At 40.1% G+C, this 17309-nt stretch overlaps 2 protein-coding genes across 5 annotated transcripts; one reads left to right on the top strand and one right to left on the bottom strand.

The window, feature by feature from the left end:
* Positions 1-611: 611 nt before the first annotated feature.
* On the top strand, positions 612-10658 carry rnf181 (ring finger protein 181). Of its 2 annotated transcripts, none has more exons than XM_054774107.1 (6): positions 612-699; positions 855-984; positions 1059-1195; positions 1264-1379; positions 1467-1541; positions 1613-2882. In XM_054774107.1, exons 2-6 carry the CDS (start codon positions 899-901, stop codon positions 1670-1672), a joined length of 474 nt encoding a protein of 157 aa, XP_054630082.1. In that variant the 5' UTR covers positions 612-699; positions 855-898; the 3' UTR covers positions 1673-2882. The 2 variants fall into 2 exon arrangements, with proteins under 2 accessions (XP_054630082.1, XP_054630083.1); XM_054774108.1 differs by adding an exon at positions 4275-10658 and having other exon boundaries at positions 636-984; positions 1613-1716.
* Positions 2555-13839, bottom strand: tmem150aa (transmembrane protein 150Aa). 3 transcript variants are annotated; one of them, XM_054774106.1, is made up of 8 exons: positions 13738-13839; positions 10509-10791; positions 7780-7827; positions 7593-7679; positions 7271-7338; positions 5173-5300; positions 4917-5016; positions 2555-4602 (listed from the first exon to the last, which is right to left on the bottom strand). In XM_054774106.1, exons 2-8 carry the CDS (start codon positions 10571-10573, stop codon positions 4298-4300), a joined length of 801 nt encoding a protein of 266 aa, XP_054630081.1. In that variant the 5' UTR covers positions 10574-10791; positions 13738-13839; the 3' UTR covers positions 2555-4297. The 3 variants fall into 3 exon arrangements, with proteins under 3 accessions (XP_054630081.1, XP_054630079.1, XP_054630080.1); XM_054774104.1 differs by having other exon boundaries at positions 2556-4602; positions 4917-5094; XM_054774105.1 differs by lacking the exon at positions 13738-13839 and having other exon boundaries at positions 2556-4602; positions 4917-5094; positions 10509-11094.
* Positions 13840-17309: the final 3470 nt, after the last annotated feature.

Genomic DNA, 17309 nt, shown 5'->3' on the forward strand with positions numbered 1-17309 from the left:
GGGGGCATGCTAGAGCCTATCCCAGCTGACTTTCGGCGAGAGCCTGGTACACCCTGAACTGGTCGCCAGCCAATCGCAGCCCTTTCATTTCAGGGAATTGAAAATCAAATAAGAAAATTGAAGTCTACATAATTAATAACAAAATAATTTGTCGAGAATAAAATACATTGAAAATGTAATATAAACTAGGGGGTTTCTAAAAGATTTAGTTCATTAATCATCTAATGCCGAGCCACACCTTTTGAATTCATCCATTCATTTACCTTGCAAGCCACTGACATTAAACAAAGAAAAGAAGAAGAAAAACTTATTATTTGGTATAATGGCGGGTTGAACTCATAACTTTTAACAGTGTATACCGCTGCCCACTGTATCGGAGAATGTATATTGATAGTGCAACCTCCATTAACCATTGAAAAATTAATAAGTTAAGAAAGTTTAAAATAAGAAAGCCGTCTACATTTTATTATATAACCCTGTGTCCTTTATATAGTGTAGAACTGCTCTCTGCGAACAAAAACCGTGACTCGGTGATTGGGGAAATATATGTACCACGTGACAGAGTCACTTCCGCCAACATACGTTTCAACGTACAACTCTCGGGGACCGTGATTGGAGAATAGCCATACCACGTGACCGAGGCGGCCATACCCGGAAGAATGACAAGTGTGTATTGTCGTCATTCGCCAAGATTTTAAGGCAAGTAGGAAAGAAATATGTTTTGTCGATAGATAATTGATCATCTTTGTGGCTCGTGATTGTATGTCGTTTGTTTATTCGTACAAATAAAAGGGAGACGTCGCCAGTAGGTAATTAGTTTGGTAGCTATGTGATTATTTCCTTTTTAATGACAGTTCGTGGGAGCTACACTTGTTAGCATTTTTCACTAAAGAGCAACATGGCATCCTACTTTGACGAGCACGACTGTGAGCCGACCAACCCCGAGGAACAGTACCGCCAGAATGCACTCCTTGAACTGGCCAGGTTGTCAGACATTGCAAGTCATTGGCTTATTTTAATATTATGTTATGCTAATGTGTGCTTATTTGTGTGTGAAGGTCTCTAATGCAGGGGTTGGACTTGATGGATTCAGGACATTTTGACTCGTCAGACTGGGACCAGCGTCTTCCTCCTCCAGCTGCAAAAGTAGCTGTGCAGACTCTCACTGTGGTGGTTATTTCTCCAGAGCAAGCAGGTGACACAAATATCTCAAATTCTTGCAAAACCGGTGTCTTATCAATGTCAGCTGTACTGCTGTTGCAGACAAAGGCATGAAGTGTCCTGTGTGTTTGCTGGAGTTTGAAGAGCAGGAGACTGTTCGAGAAATGCCTTGCAAGCATCTTTTCCACGCTGGATGTATACTGCCGTGGTTGGGCAAGGTAGAACACACACTTTTGTGATGAGTGAATGAAATGGGTCACGCAAAGATTCCCTCTGGTAAATATGACTTTCTTCTTCCAACGTAGACCAACTCTTGCCCACTGTGTCGACTTGAACTACCCACTGACAATCAAGAGTATGAAGAGTTCAAGAAAGACAAAGTGAGTGCCCTGAACACACCACAACATTCTCTGACATGGCTGTGAAGATGGCTGTGTGTGTGTGTCAATAGGAGAGACGAAAACAGAGGGAGCACAGACTGGAGGACCTCCATGGAGCAATGTACACATGACAGTGATGTTTCACCACCACTAAACATTCAGGAAGTTCAAAATGGTCAGTGACATTTCACACCTAAATGCTGGAAATGACATCCTTGACCGCCTTCGATATGCAGTAATGACTCACCTCAGAGCCAAGTTTCTATACTTTCCTACAAAATATATACTTTATTTTACAAATTATGGGATGTATTCCTATCCATGCTGGATTAATGTCCAATATAAACCACAGCGATTTAACGAAAATATACACTTAAGCCAAAAATAATCATATCCCGGTCGTATTTTGAGTTAACCTTTATTAGGTGATTGTGTCTCTTTTTAGCTGGAAATGACACACTGAAGTGGTAAAAGGCTTGTCATGTGTAGAATTATTCATACCTATTCTCAATTATAGTTCTATGTGTATATTATTGTTTGGACTGTTCGAGATTTTGCTAAAAGTTGCCGGTGTCCTTCAGAATGGTGCAAAATGTTTCCTCATTTTTTTAAGATGTAGGTAATGAATAATTTTTAACATGTGGAAACTTTTTAGCCTTTTGTCACTTTGTTGTGTTATTTCCAGGTTTAGTATTTAATGTTGATTTATCTTAATGGCCCATGTGAAGTGTATGTTAGATATGTGATTCCATTTTAAAAGACCTTATAAGCCTCATGAAGGGTTTAATTGCAGAGCTGGTGCTTTAGTATTTGTACACGCTTGTACTGTACTATATGTATGTATCTATATGTATACTATATGTATTTTAAAGCTAAACTGAGGACTTTTTTTTTTTTTGGAAATGGTGACTTTTAAACAACAAAAAAAAGATTCTCTGACTTGACTTCCTTGATGATTCCCATAATGCAGTTGTGTGGCTGGAGTTCTACTTCCAACCCCTTTGCCTACAAACACAATCATGGTCATAATTTAAGTTTTTATTTCATATTTGAATATAAATCTCTGTCAAATCCAAATACCTAGATGACAAAACAGATCCTACATATTTACAGAATGTAGAGAAAAAAACCAAAATAGTAGTCTGAGTTGAAGACATTAAGCGTTCTCCAGAAGGACCTTTTTATGGATGTGCACATTTTCTACTGAAAAACAAATAAAAGATTGAAAAATCCAGTGTTGAATTTGGCCACGTGGCAGACTGTATTGATGCAGAGTAAGAAATCCAACCCTGACGTGATGGCTCATACAAGCTGCCAGTAGAAGTATCACACCTTTTGTTTTCAGAATGGTGAAGTGGGATAAGGCGGAACACAAACGAGTCAAATAAAGCACATGGCTTTCCCTGGCACATAATGAGGGATAAGGCTAAAATCTTTAACTCATACAAATCCATACAGCAGTTGAAACAAGTTTTTGGCAAGAGGTGCAAAACAACAGAAACAAGCACTTTCATTGGAGCCTGCTGCCCAAAGAGAAAAGTGAACCATGTGGAAAACCGATGGCTTCATGCAGAATACTGTGAGGATCCTAGCCTCTTATGAGGACGCATACATCTGAACAATTAACATGTGAGTGCTTGCCTGGAGTGTGGGGTATAGGGAAACATTGAATTTGCTTATTTATAGTGGAATTGGCACCATGACACAGTGACACCCTCAGCCACAAGCCTGTAACGACGGCCTGTGAAGCTGTAGAATTAACATGGCAGCAACTTCCTCCATTCTCTGACTCAAACACCATTCTGCTCTTCAAACTGGCATGCAGGGATCCGCGGTCCAGTCTATCCTAAACACTTTTAAATTAATTTAAATAAGCAATTAACAGTCCTCCACTAGAAAAGTAAAGAATTGCATGCAGTGGTTCATTGTGTTAAAATTCAAACAATCAAAACTAGCGTTGGGATCGTCGTCAATTAGAAACTACAACCAAATTAAATTCTTGAAGGAATAAAAAGGCATTTGAAATCCTCTACGACACAAACTGGCATTCAGAAAGTGCCGGCTGTGCAGACATAAGCAAATGTCAAATCCATGATTCATTGATGAAAAGTGGAAAGGCCACATCAGCCAACAAAAGAATGTGGGAGAAGAAAACCTCCACCAAGGCATCCTATTTCTCTAGGGATCTACATACCTTCCATCTTTAACCTTCCACCTGCTTTTAGTTTAGCATCATCCTGCTAACAGACACACACATTAAAAAAAGCAACATCATGACCTCCTTGGCAGAGGTAGTCAGCATTCATCTTGGAAACATTCAGTGCTCAAACTACACATTCCTCCAGCATCACTACACAAGTCTGTCTCGACTACAACTTAGTAAGATGTCATACAAAAACTAATGCAAAGCAATTGGTAGAAAAGGGCTTATAGCTTTTGAATAAATAACTCTTATGAAAATAATAATGGTGGTATTGCAGCAGAACATTTTGAGTTCTAACCTCACCTGTGGTTTATTTTCCGTATATGATTTCCTGCTATAGTGTTGTGAGAACACCTTGTATGAGGACAGCAGACTGCAGCTCCAAGCAAGCCATGTCTTGCACCTCATGGGGATAAAATAATATTACAGCATTACAGACGGGAGTTGGTTGGATTGGTTATAAAAACAGGACTTTAGTCTCTTTCCTTCACATGCTGCCTTGATCATCTTTCCATGTGCTGACCGTCCAGGAAGCTCCTCTGCAGTGGCAGAACTACAACATGGCTATACTCTCAGGGGTACAGTTGAGATGTGTGGATGTGCTGCTTCCACCGGGCGACTTGAGGCCCTTTGTGGCACCGCTTCCCAGCGTGGAGTCCCGAGCCCTGGGGCCCAAGATCACTCCTGAGCCGTGGTGGAGGCATTGCTGCAGGCCCGCCATCATAGTCTCGCCCGTGACGGTGCCGAACTCGTACGTGAAGGTGCCGTAGAAGACCAGGATGTCCACGGTGAAAACCCACTCACAGATGGCGGCGGCGTGCTGGAGCGTGAAGCTCTCATGCACAAAGAAGATGCCACCTGGGAAGGACTGGTTAAGGCCCATTCATATACACTAAATATAAACACCTGACTATCCATTGACAAACACATAATGCAAACATCTGTCTGTCCATACACATACACAACATACACATTTATCTATTCACATACACACAAAAGAAACATCGGTCCATTCACAAACACAATGTAAACAACTGTGTCTATTCACATACATACAATGTAAACATCTGTCCATTTACAAATGCACATAATCAGCCAGTATTAACTAAGAAGTAATGACAGGTCATGATGTCAGGGTAGAGCTAGCAGAGGTCTGATGAAGAAAAGGATACTGAGAACGAGGGAGACCATGGCTCCGAGTGCCAGAGCCACACGGAAGTGGGCCATCCAGTAGTCGAGGGCGGTTACTGCCACCCGATAGGTGAGCACACACTGTAAGCACACAAAGAGAAGCCCTGCTGGAAAGGCCACGCCAGCGCCCACATAGTGTAGAGATTTGGCGTGGTCAACCTTTCAGGCCGATAAACACAATCTGAGAGTCCTGTGTGCTCTATTGTGGGTCTAAATGTGAGGAACCAGGGGCTTTACCTGGAAGTTGCCCACCATAACCAGACCCACTGCGTTGGTGCAGCCCGAGACCAGAGCACTGGTGTTCACCCAACATCTGTGGCTGTGTTCTATCACCTGGGCGTAGCGCAGAAGGCACACCATCACCACTGTAGACAACAAATACACATTTACACTGTACAACAACAACAACACATAACTGCAAGATAATTGAAAATGCAAGACAAATATTCAGCATTAAACATATCCATTCCAAAATGTCAGTTTTTCCTGTGTGTAGGTGTACGTAATGTTGTGGCCAGTGAGTGTATAGGGAGAGAAGTCAAAAGGTACAAACTGCCGTCCATCAGGCATCCAGGAAGTGAGTACATAATTCCGGGGAAATTTGATGAAAAGGTGAACACTGACTGAAAGCGCCGAAATGAAAGGCAGCACTGGGAAAATGGGGCAAAAATGAGTGGTGATTCAACCTGACAGGAAGCAGAGGAGTAACGGAGGAAGGCCATGGAAGGATCATGTAGGGGAGACGGCCGGGGGAAGGGTGGAAGGAAACCGCATTAATTATTGATTTAGAGAGCTAAGGCTATTTCAAGCCCCTTCATGGCTCTGAAGGCTGACACGGGCACAACACAACATTGATACATTGATGTGTGTATATATCAGGGGTGTAATAGTACAGTGGAACCTTAGTTAGCGTCATTAATTTACTCCAGAAGGTCTGACTCTAACCGAAACAGATGCTAACCAAATCCATAAGAAATAATGTAAATCCAATTAATCTGTTCTGAAAGCCAAAAATGTTTCACATGCATATAAATACATATAAATGATGAATGAAAGGGCTAAATTAACATTTAAGGTTATTTTTACCTACATTGAAGCTGTGATTCTTGACAGGCTCAACTGTCCCCAAAGACACGATGTGGCAGCGACATCAATCACCACTACCTTCCTGTTTTGACATTGGGTTATTTCTTGAATTCAATAATGTTTCTCAATACTGTAACCCAAAATGGAGCCTTGTAAGTGTCAGCATTTTGCTAAAGGTGAGAAATACTACTGAATTCAAGAAATAACTCCCGACAAAACAGTAAGATGGTGTCTTGTGTGGTGTCTCGCTGCCACATCATGTCTCTGGGAACCGCAGTCTTCAATGAAGGTAAAAGTAACCTTAAATGTTTATTTAGCCCTTTCATTTGTCATTTATATGCATTTAGAATTGTTTTATGCATCTAAAACTAATGATAAAACTATGGAATCATGTTTTGTGCTACCATTTTTTAAGAGTCAACCGCTGATGACATCATAGGCGGACATTGTATCTTTTCATGGTTGCCATTTTGTTCACTCGCTAATAGGATGCTAACGAGGAAGGACGTTTTCTGATTTAAAAGAAAAGTGTGCCATATTGGATGCTAACCGGAGAATGCACGAAAACTGAGGCAAAATCGTGGCGTGCATTTTCAATGTTAACCAGAAAAAACGATAACCGGGCCGGACGCTAACTGAGGTTCCACTGTATTCTTGTTATTTCATGCATGCTTTGGCGGGTAGGTCATGCTTGAGGAATCTTAAAAAAGGTCCAAGAAAGCATCATGGATTTCAGTGGAGAGTGAGAAGGGGGTGAAGTGCTGTGATGCAATTTCTGGACATTTTGCAGCCTGCCCAGGGCCCGGCCGGCCATGGTCAGTGAGTGATGGGCGGAATCTGGAGATATCTAAGTTGGAAAAAGGCTGACTTGGTAATAGACTTGATATGGGATTGGACAGAGAGGATGGTGTCTAGAATAAGTTAGGAACCTCAGGAGAAGCTTGTATGGAGCAGTCGTCAGTGATGATGGAGATGCCTCCAAACATCCCAAGCAATACCTCGTGGGCCACAACCACGAGCTGTCTTGTACAAGTTGAGGGAGTAGTTTAGCCGTCATACGGGTTTACATGTCATGAAGGCAGTTGAGTAGTGGATATGTGCTACACTGGAATGTAACATTCAAACTGGTAAACTCCACATTTATTCAAAGCATTAGGTTGTTTGTTATAGGTATTTGGTTAAGTCTTACCAACTGTGTATTTTTGTTTGGCAAAGTTTCACATTTTCAGGACATATGCGGAGGTCTTACCCATGAAGGCTCCAACATTGCCGATGAGGCTGAACAGGCAGCTTTCAGGAGGGTAAGAGCCACATTTACTGTAATAGATGAAGACAAAACATGCAATTAGCAATAACACAGTTGCGTCACATACACTGTTTTTACTGTAACAGCTGTAACTGCATTATAGGAGAACTGCCTCTATAAAGGCTCTGGTCATGTTTGTATATGCCATAAAAGCAAAAGGTTATGCTGATGTCACAGAACCACAGCATGATAATCCATGCCTGAGGGCCTCAGGGTGACTACTTGTGCAGGCATTGAAGAGCGGAAGGAAGGTTAAACAAGAGACCTGATGAGGGGAATGTCCTGGACGGTGCAACAGGTCTTGGGAAAGCCTGGTCGGAGCAGCTCCTCTGTGCACGTTACGTTGTAGGACCTGCAGCCATAGCACAACCAGGTTAGGACAGATTGTACTGAATCACTGCGTCTCGTGTTAGAGAACAAAGAGATATGATATTTCTGAAATGAATGCTCACCAGTTCTCCACAGGACAAACATGGTGATTCATCACAGCCATGGCATATCTGCAGATAATTCCATGTATCATGACACAGAGTAGCAGTAGTAGTAGTAGTAGTAGTAGATTACTCATCACAGTAATGTAGACGCTGTAACTTAAAAAATACAACTCACTGACCACCTGTCTTTACAGTTTTCATCGTCTCTCGCCTCCAAAGAGGCATGAAGAGAGTTCACTCTGTGCATTGGTTCTACACCTACACGCTTCATATTACAATGGCGAACAGAATGAGACCTCTTGCCAGTCATACAGTCGCTTTGTCTCTGTCGGGGAACCGTGGCAATGCGTGGCATGGCAAGAAGCAATACAAGCCTACAATGTAGAAATTAGGAGAGAAAAAGATGCTTGCAAAGCCAAATTCCACAGCCCCTGCGTGGAAATATTAATGAGCAACATGAGCCCATCAACACGAACGAGCCAGTATGCCAAATTTACTCGAAAGTAGTAGCAACATAAAAGCAAAAAACAAAAGCAAAAAACGAACTTGCCCACCTCAAACATATCCGCCCCACCCAGTTTTCCCATCTGGGAAAAAAAACTACACATCGAGATGCACAGCCTTCTTTCTGACAGCCAATACTCACTGAGACGTTTGGTCGTCAAAGTAAATACAAACGGAATAGCACAAATGATAAGCGGCATAGAAAATGAAATGGAAGGATGGAGGGAGTGCGTTCACAGAAAGTCATCCCATAGGAAATGCTGATCTTTAATGCAGTTGAATGCTGCAAATGTTTGACAGACACTAAGAATTGTCTGTGAGAAAAAAACATGTCACAAATGGCAACTTTGCAGAGTAAAAGATGACATATTAAAAGGAAATATTGATTATGCTATATTATTTACTATTATCATTATTATATATATTATCATAACAGTTGTTTATTTGGTCTAAAACAATGTTGACAATATTATCGTTTAGCGTCAATCTGTGGGACATAAACATTTCAAAACGCACCTGCATTGTTTTGCAACTCGGTTAAATAAAGTTTTTCCAGTCATATTTTTTCACTGTGATTTTCTTAAAATGAATGTGAAAACCTTGTCTCGTCCTTGTGGACGCAATCTCATGCATTCTCGTCTCATAAGATCCCTACAAACTAGCCTATAAGAATGCAACTAAAAAAAGCAGGTTTTGCTTCAGCTGCTGATAGACAGAAAGCTAGAAAGAATGTTTACACTGAACAGCAACACAATGACGTCTGTCTAGGCCAGGGGTGGCCATTATGTCGATCGTGAGCTACTGGTAGATCGCCAAGGTAGTTTGGGTCGATCGCGTAAACGTCACTATGTAGATGTCATATGACATCAGTCAGCTGACATTAAGCTCCCCTCCTGATTCGCGCTTGCTCCCCGGCAGCGTTTCAAGCTACACACGAAGATGCAACTGTCATCTTTATTATTGTGATTATGGATGAACCAACTCTGCGGTAAGATGTCTATATCTATAACAAAAGTTATCTGTTCACTTGTAGCGGCTAGTTACATAGAAAAAAAACTGTATTGTTTGATGGCTTTGCTTGGCGTCATGAACTCTGCTACAGAAATCAGCGTTTTCTACAGGTTCGCTTCTTAAACTATTATTTCATGCCGAAATTACAAATATGCCCATTGGTGAAACCTTTTCAATATGTTGGCTTGACTTCGGCTGCATTGTCTTTTGCATAATCATTTTAAATTCTTGTATATCGCTAATGTTTGATAGCAAATGCTAACTGGATGTAATACATGAACTGTGTGCCCTAATGAACGTTACATAGCTAATTTGACTGACATATTACCAGTACTCAGGTTATGTACACAACTATTTAGGAGTTATGTGTAGTTATCTTTATTTCCATATTGAAGTGAATTATGATAGAAACTACTTTGATTACCTGTAAACTTTGAACATGTGAATGTGAAAGACTAATCATTAATATTTACAATAGAATTTCCGAGTTTACTGGTTACATGTTGTATATGTTATATGTTTTATAGAAAGAGGTAGATCATTTTGACTTGTACTTGCATGCTGAGAAAGTGCGTGCACTCCTGATATACATGTATAACGTACATAAATACCTACTCTTTGTTTTTTTTTTAAATAAATATACCGTACTAAATATATGTACTTTCTATATTTATAGTAGTAGGTAGATCTTTGGGACTTGGTCATTTTAAAAGTAGCTCGCAGGCTAAAAAAATGTGAGCACCCCTGGTCTAGGCAGCACCCACACAAAAGTTACAGACGAATGTTATCTAAAATCACAGACTGCAGCAGTCTGGATGAGTTTCAGGTTAACAATGCAACAGTGATAGACCGACTTCAAATATTGGAGTACCTGCCCATTACACCCCCAGTAAGCATAGAAAATATCCTGCGTCCCCCTTTCCATTCTTGACAAGACTTTCAACAATGTGTTGAGTGTGTGGGAATTTTTGTGTTGGTTTGTGGGGTCAGAGGTGACTGACATTGGACCTGACTCACAATCTCAATTGTACTACACCAAACTCATCCAACATGCTCTTAAGCACCTTGCATTAAGAAGTGTATTTGAACAATACCTGTATAGGTTTCCAAGACCAGTTAACGTTGAACGGAAATGATTGTACAGTATTACTGGTAATATGAAACAGTATATAAAAAGCCATATCACAAGATAAGACACATGAAGTTTCAATATGAAAGAGTGCGCCACTCACACTATCCATATTCCTGTGATGGAGAAGGCAGACAGGCTGACAGGCAGGACGATCCAGGCAGTCATTGGGCTGGCAGTGAGTTGGCTTTGTCCCAAGCATGGGGTGAGAGGGCGGCTTCGGGTTGGCGTAACAACACGACACGGGGGTTCAGACGGGAGCGGGTAGGGTTGCGGGGTCACTAACACACAGGGGAAGACACAAGGAGGGGGAGGGGGGGTACGAGAGGGCAGAGGGGGGAATGACACAGTTCTTCTGCTCCAGAAACCCTGCAACCAGCCACAACCTGGTTGAAGAAACAGTTATGGGATTTTTTGTAATTGTTTTGTTTACAGGGTGCTCACACTGCCTACATTGTGTTACAGGAGTAAAAATACAAAATAATCCACTGAGTCAAGAAATACCAAGCTCACTCACATTCATGCATGTAATAAAGACAAATAATTAAAAAAAAGTCAATTAGTTAATGTGATCGCTTCTCCTGCGAGCTGATGAATGACAGCCAGCGAGCCTCGCCAGCCAGGGCAGCGTCTCAAACTCACGCTGGCCTGTGAGGCTCGCTGGGGAAAGGGGAGAGTGACGAGAAAGTGCCAGTTGTTACGGTAATGATAGTGCAGCGCAAGTCCTTGAGTACAATGGCAGCGTTTGTTTGTGATGCAGCTCATTCAGTAAAATTTTTTTTTGTAAAAACACAAATATTTAGAAATGACATCGCATATTAGTGTGCATCAAAATTTTTGTGTAGCACAAAAGTCCAACAGCATCACCACACTAAAATCTTTTAGACACTGTTGGCATACTGTTTTAATGTGCACAACACCATTTGCATAACAACATATAGTAGAGGTGTGATGGCGTATTTTGATTGTTTGCCAGCATTTTTTGTACGATTTTACGGCAACAATTGAATTTGTATATTTATATTATTTTTATAGTAAAGTAACACCATTAACATGTAAAACTACAACTAAAAGAAATTAAGATTTTGTGGCTGCAGCATATTAAAAACATCAACCGTATCTCATTTTCATGTAGTAGAACTGAGAGCAAGGCCATCTTCATCAACAACTTATTTATTCAGTGATAAAGATCACATAACAGTAGCGGGCATGTAGGTGTGTCGGACCTTTTAGTGGACAAACCGGAATCTGTCCAGCTTTATGAATGCTTTTCTCCTCTTTGCTGATATTAAATGTCAGCAGGAAATGGTGTTTTACACTGTAACTTCCCTAATTGTACTTGAACAATGAAGATATCTTTAGTGACTTTTCCTCCGTATTACAGACCATAGTTCATACAAATGATAGTGAGGCAAGAAGGCTCGTTATAATAAAAGAGCAGCAGCATTGAGATGCAGTAAACTCCAGCCATGACAACTTGGTGAGAATGAGGACTCAGACAAGGTCAGTCATGTTCTGTAGGGAAGCACACAGGATGTCTCATTTTACACAGTGTTAATTGACACGTATGATCGACCTTTGCTGACAGGGAACTTGGTGCAATTTATCTTGACCAGATCCATGGAGAAAGGGCCTTTAGTTGCCAAGGAGATGATTTGCTGACAGATAAGGCTAATTATATATCATGAATATTTTTTTAATATCCTTTTTTGGAGACGTTTAGCCCCAATTTGCTTTGGCAATTTCCTGTTAATTCAGTGTTTCCCACACATTCATTTGTAGTCAGCCACCACACTTACATTTGGGCCGCAACACATATTTGGCACAAGTTGATCGCACTCACACATTATCATGGGACTGTGAATGCAGCTTGTCGTTCCAATTTTGTACGTACAAAAGGTGGCACCATAACTCCACTTCTTAACACACCTCATATGCACCTGGTTTGCCAGAGAATAAGAAGGATTCAGACTCCTTTAGCTGTTTTTTTTCTCCCAAAAAAAGGCAAATCTAGCGACTTGCTCTACTGTTATTGGACACTTTTGGAGACTGACATGAAAGAACGTCTTCTCAATAAGCAAGTGCTGCTGTGGGTCCCTACCCCCTCTCAAAGCACACACAGGCAGCTCAGCTTTATGACATAAAAAAAAGACATAAAAGCGACAAAACCAAGTCCATTTGTAGTTGTAAACATATTTGTTTTGCTGTGTTATATTTCCCCCCGCCTTTAGTCATGGCCTATTCTGCAAATCTGACGATGACCCCATTTTGTTAAACACTTGGTTTCATGCTAACGCTAACATTAGCTATGTAAATCGGTTGCTCTATAATACTGTAAAACATTATGGCCAACTGGTAACTTTCTTCTGGGCATCCCATCCATGTCTTTAAAAACAGACATCCCTCAGGTCTGGCTCTCCTGGTAGCTTGGCAAACAGCTGACTTTTGGGAACTCGCAGAATTTCTCTCATGCAGTTGTTTTTGTGGTTTGTGTGTTTATGGTATTTGCAACATTTTTCTTTTGCATTTCTCTTTGATCTTGCAGCGTTTATGTGATTGCGGTATTTTTAATTTGCAGAATTTCCCTGTTCCATTGGTTTTTATGGTGTTTGAACATTGTTGCGCGTTTGCACCTATGGGCAACCGTACATTAAATGCACTTGCACAATCTAAAAAGGTCCAATCAAAAGCTGCATCAAAAACACTTAGCACCAATGTTTATGACAGACAGCTGCCAGGCTTACTCAGAATTTTAAAGTATGGTGTCAAAACGAGATAACACACTTCTCATAATACAAAATACAGTAGCTCTACACAACCAACCCAAAGGTGATGTGTACAAATAACATGGCTGATAAAACAGTAAAGAGTGTTTTATTAGCCACTTATTAGGATTCTAAATTTTATAGTTACTGCTTCTGCAAGACAACCATTTTATGATGTTCTCTGCAGAAGAGGAGGACGTGAACGCAACACCATTGACAATATATTCCTGTTTGTATTGGGGCCATCATAAACAACAGTACAACTCGGCGAAATATTTCCGACACCACTTGTGTCATTTCATTGACGAGACACAACTTAATGGTTCTCAGACATCAATAAAGCCACTCAACAAACTGAGCAAATTTACCAGCCCATTGCTCGAATGAACCGCGTAACGGAACCGCTAGCAGCGTTAGCTTCGTCATTGCTAGTTAGCGTGCACTTTACCGGCTGGTCTTGACGAACGCTCACATCTTGATTTCCGTTTATCCTTCGTGATAAGCTTCTCGTCAAGCCAAAAAAAGCAGAGTGTGAGATTCATTGTGTACCGATTAATTTGTACCTACCTCCAGCTTGCAAGAACCTCACCGCGGAACAACCTTGGTTTCCCTTCAGAAAATAGCGCTTTCTTTGCTAATCAAGTTGGCATAAACTACCTTCCGCTTTTGTCTTTTCAAAATAAGATAGGCGTAAAGGTACGTTTTTTTTACAACTCGCGTTGCTTTTATCGTTCCAAGAAAAAACATCATAATAAACTGATTAACGTACTGAGCCAACAGAATGATGCATATTACATTTAGGAACGTACCCATCCATGAGTTTGTAGTTATTTGTATCCCATACAATACAAGACATAATAGCACATCCAGTATTTAATACTCTTGTTTTATATATTCATTACAAGAAAAGCCACAGGGACGATATAGTATTTAGAGCGGATCAATTTAAGGATGCAATCAAAAAACAATTGTTATATTATGGGGCAGTTACTGTTTGCAGTCCCCAGCAGTAAATATACAGTACATGAGTGGTTGGTATATGACGTTAAAGGAAGTTTTATAATCCACATTCTTGTGTTTCTAAGCAGCTTTGAAAGGACTACATTTGATCCTTAAGTCTTGCTGGCTTAATGACAGACAGAAATCTAGAGCAGATGATATGAATCCTAATGGGACACAAGTGAAGAAAGCCACAGTCTTACTTGATTAATACACAAGAAATTCTACAACAATGGAAATATTACAGTTAGGGTATTACTAACATAATTTGTCATTACTAATTTAAACAATTAACACAATCTTTTTCTGGCCTTCCTTTGGGTTGCATAACACTTTGTGTTCTTCTGAGACCGCTGTACATTAACACGATCTTAAGTCTGGTGTCACTGCTTGAACAAATCCTTCATTGTTTTACGTGGTAAGTGTTGTCTGGCACCAGCATGGTCAATAAACTTGCTGGTCTTCATTTGTAGAGTGCCACACTCCAGTAATCAGCAGGACAATAATCTGATGTCCAATAAGAGGATTTGTTGGCTAGTAAAGTTATGTTTGATGCTTGACATCCAATTAGGTAAAAACAGGCTGGGGTTTAGAAGAAGGACTCAGACACATTGTTACTTTGAAGCATTATGACTGTGACACGTGCAAGATGTATTACAGACAAAAATGATACATTATGTCTGAGAGGCTGTGACCTTTGCCCACTTTAGTTGTAACAATGCAGCACCCACACCCCCAATTAGGAAGTATAGACTTTGGCTTAATGCCTTGATCCTCTTTTATGCATCCACAGTCTTTCCTAGTTAAAGACAAGGGTACTTAACACTACGGGTGGGCAGATCGATCTAAATATAGATATCAAAGGTAGCATCAGTACCAGATTGATAATAGGATGATTTTTTTTTTGGTTTATTTAATATAAATTAGTAAATAAAAATGAGTTAAAATTCATACCTTAGTTGTGTCATTGGGTTTTCACTCAGTCCTGTTACCCTAACACACCCTCTCTGAAATATTCTGACTATTATGTAAGTCACATGGTTCACAGGAAGTTGCATCATTCAGATCCTGTTTGTTTATTTTTAAAATACAGTTTTTGTTGAATCACAGTAATGTGCTTCATGTCAAGATGCTATCAGTATACGTTCACATGGCTATATTTCATGTATTTGCTAACTTTATGGTAAAAGCACACCTCTGTTACTTTCAGTCCTGTTACTTAAATCAGCTACTATAGCTAACTTATCCACAAACAGGCATGGGCTGGTTTGAAGGTATACCAGGGTATGAAAAAGTCACAGTTTCAAAACCACTAAAATTATCAGTCATACTGTTCCTGCGGTATGACAAAGTGGAGGTCCAGCACGGCGACGACGTGGAAATACTTTGTCACGTCCTGTCTTATTCCTCGCAGCCGAAACTGGGCATCGATGTGTTCAAACCACAGGCTGTGCTGTGTTGCCAAAAGTCAGGCATAGATAGCACCAGCGTTAGCTGCCTCGTTAGCATTGAACAGCACCGGTACGGCCGCGCTGTCGTCTCCGTTGTCGGTCGACATATTACTCAACTCGAGGGTCACCAAATGTGGAGATGTGATTCAGAACGAGACAGGAGTCAAGGATAAGTGGTATAGACCGTTTATTCTCCACTGAACAACAAGCAACAGCCACTTAACAATGTCCCAGTTGCTAAGAAGAATCACATGACCTGAAGTTTGTGGGAAAGTGTGACCTGCACATTCACCACTATGAAATAATGTTAACATTACAAGTTTTAAAAAAATTACTTATGTTGTGACCTTCTTGAGCCACTTCATTCCATTTTTTACTAAAAAAAAATATTTATTGTCTTGTGAATTGTGTTGCAGGACTAGCCACAGTAGACTGCATGTTATTTATTATTTATTTAGAAAGAATTCAATTATTTTTTGTTATTTACTTGAAATACATATGTTCCACTTTCATTGTGTTATGTTACAGTGGTGTTAAAAAGTGACCTCTTGGATGAGTCGTCTCTGCGCTCTTGGGGTAATCTTGGTTGGCCGGCCACTCCTGGGAAGGTTCACCCCTGTTCCATGTTTTCACCATTTGTGGATAATGGCTCTCACTGTGGTTGGCTGAAGTCCCAAAGCTTTAGAAATGGCTTTATAACCTTTTCTGATAGACTGATAGATGTCAAGTAATCTCAGTTAAATTATGTTTTAAGGGGGCAATCACTTTTTCACACATGGCCATGTAGGTTCTTGTTCTTGTTCTTGTTCTTGTTTCTTTTAAAAACTGCAAGTTGTGTTGTTATTGACTAATATTTGAATGTCTGATGAGCTGAAAGTGTGACAAACACGTAAAAAATATCAGGAAGAGGGCAAACACTTTTTCACACCACTGTAGGGTTTAAAAATGACTGTTTTGAAAAGAGAAAAAAAGGAAAGTCAACTTTTTTTCTCTTTTCAATCAAGATATTTCTAAATGACATGATATTTTTGCCTAAGGTTATCATACCATCAGAATCTCATGATGGGCCATGCCTATACAGAAATTTAAAAAAGGTGCCTGATATGGACCAATACTGTGCAGATTTAGAGTTGACAAAAGACAGAAAGGTAAGTTTATTGATACGATGATTTGGTGGAATGGCCCTCATACTGTTATATTGATATATTGTTTAATTGTTCATAAATAAGTTTGTTGATCCAAATATTTTTTTGTTGCCTTAAAATCCTTGTTCTATATTTTATTCTGATTATAATCATGATCAACAAATTAAAGGCAAAATCGGTATGGGCAACACTGGCCCTGTATTTATTTGGTATCAATACCAAAATTTGCAGTATCGCCCACCCCTACTGTACATCTTGCATCCAGTTAGAATCTATGACACATGAAACAACTGTTGCGCATGTGGAATGTTCCAATAGTAGCTTTTCAATATGATTCCTTTGAGTAATCTGAGAGGATTGCCAACAGATTAATGTATAACACACTACATGCATTTAGAACAAATGTAAACACATCACCAACATTGTTCTTAAATCACCCATTTGAACACTAATCAATGTCAACTCAATCAATGTCATAAATTATGTTGTTTATGGAATTAATCGGGACTGATGTGCTTTTGTTGAGATATGCCACCCAACCAAC

Source organism: Dunckerocampus dactyliophorus, chromosome 4 (assembly GCF_027744805.1).
Source record: "Dunckerocampus dactyliophorus isolate RoL2022-P2 chromosome 4, RoL_Ddac_1.1, whole genome shotgun sequence".
In the NCBI taxonomy this organism is placed as follows: Eukaryota; Metazoa; Chordata; class Actinopteri; order Syngnathiformes; family Syngnathidae; genus Dunckerocampus; species Dunckerocampus dactyliophorus.

What these genes read in the sequence shown, in the direction of transcription:
- rnf181 (XM_054774107.1), top strand. Translation starts at nt 899, where the DNA reads ATGGCATCCTACTTTGACGAGCACGACTGTGAGCCGACCAACCCCGAG. An exon ending in TATTTCTCCAGAGCAAGCAG is followed by an intron (nt 1,196 to 1,263) that starts GTGACACAAATA and finishes CTGCTGTTGCAG; the next exon opens with ACAAAGGCATGAAGTGTCCT. An exon ending in AAGAGTTCAAGAAAGACAAA is followed by an intron (nt 1,542 to 1,612) that starts GTGAGTGCCCTG and finishes GTGTGTCAATAG; the next exon opens with GAGAGACGAAAACAGAGGGA.
- tmem150aa (XM_054774104.1), bottom strand. Translation starts at nt 10,573, where the DNA reads ATGACTGCCTGGATCGTCCTGCCTGTCAGCCTGTCTGCCTTCTCCATC. An exon ending in CAGGACATTCCCCTCATCAG is followed by an intron (nt 7,339 to 7,592) that starts GTCTCTTGTTTA and finishes CATCTATTACAG; the next exon opens with TAAATGTGGCTCTTACCCTC. An exon ending in CATGGTCTCCCTCGTTCTCA is followed by an intron (nt 4,603 to 4,916) that starts GTATCCTTTTCT and finishes AGTCCTTCCCAG; the next exon opens with GTGGCATCTTCTTTGTGCAT.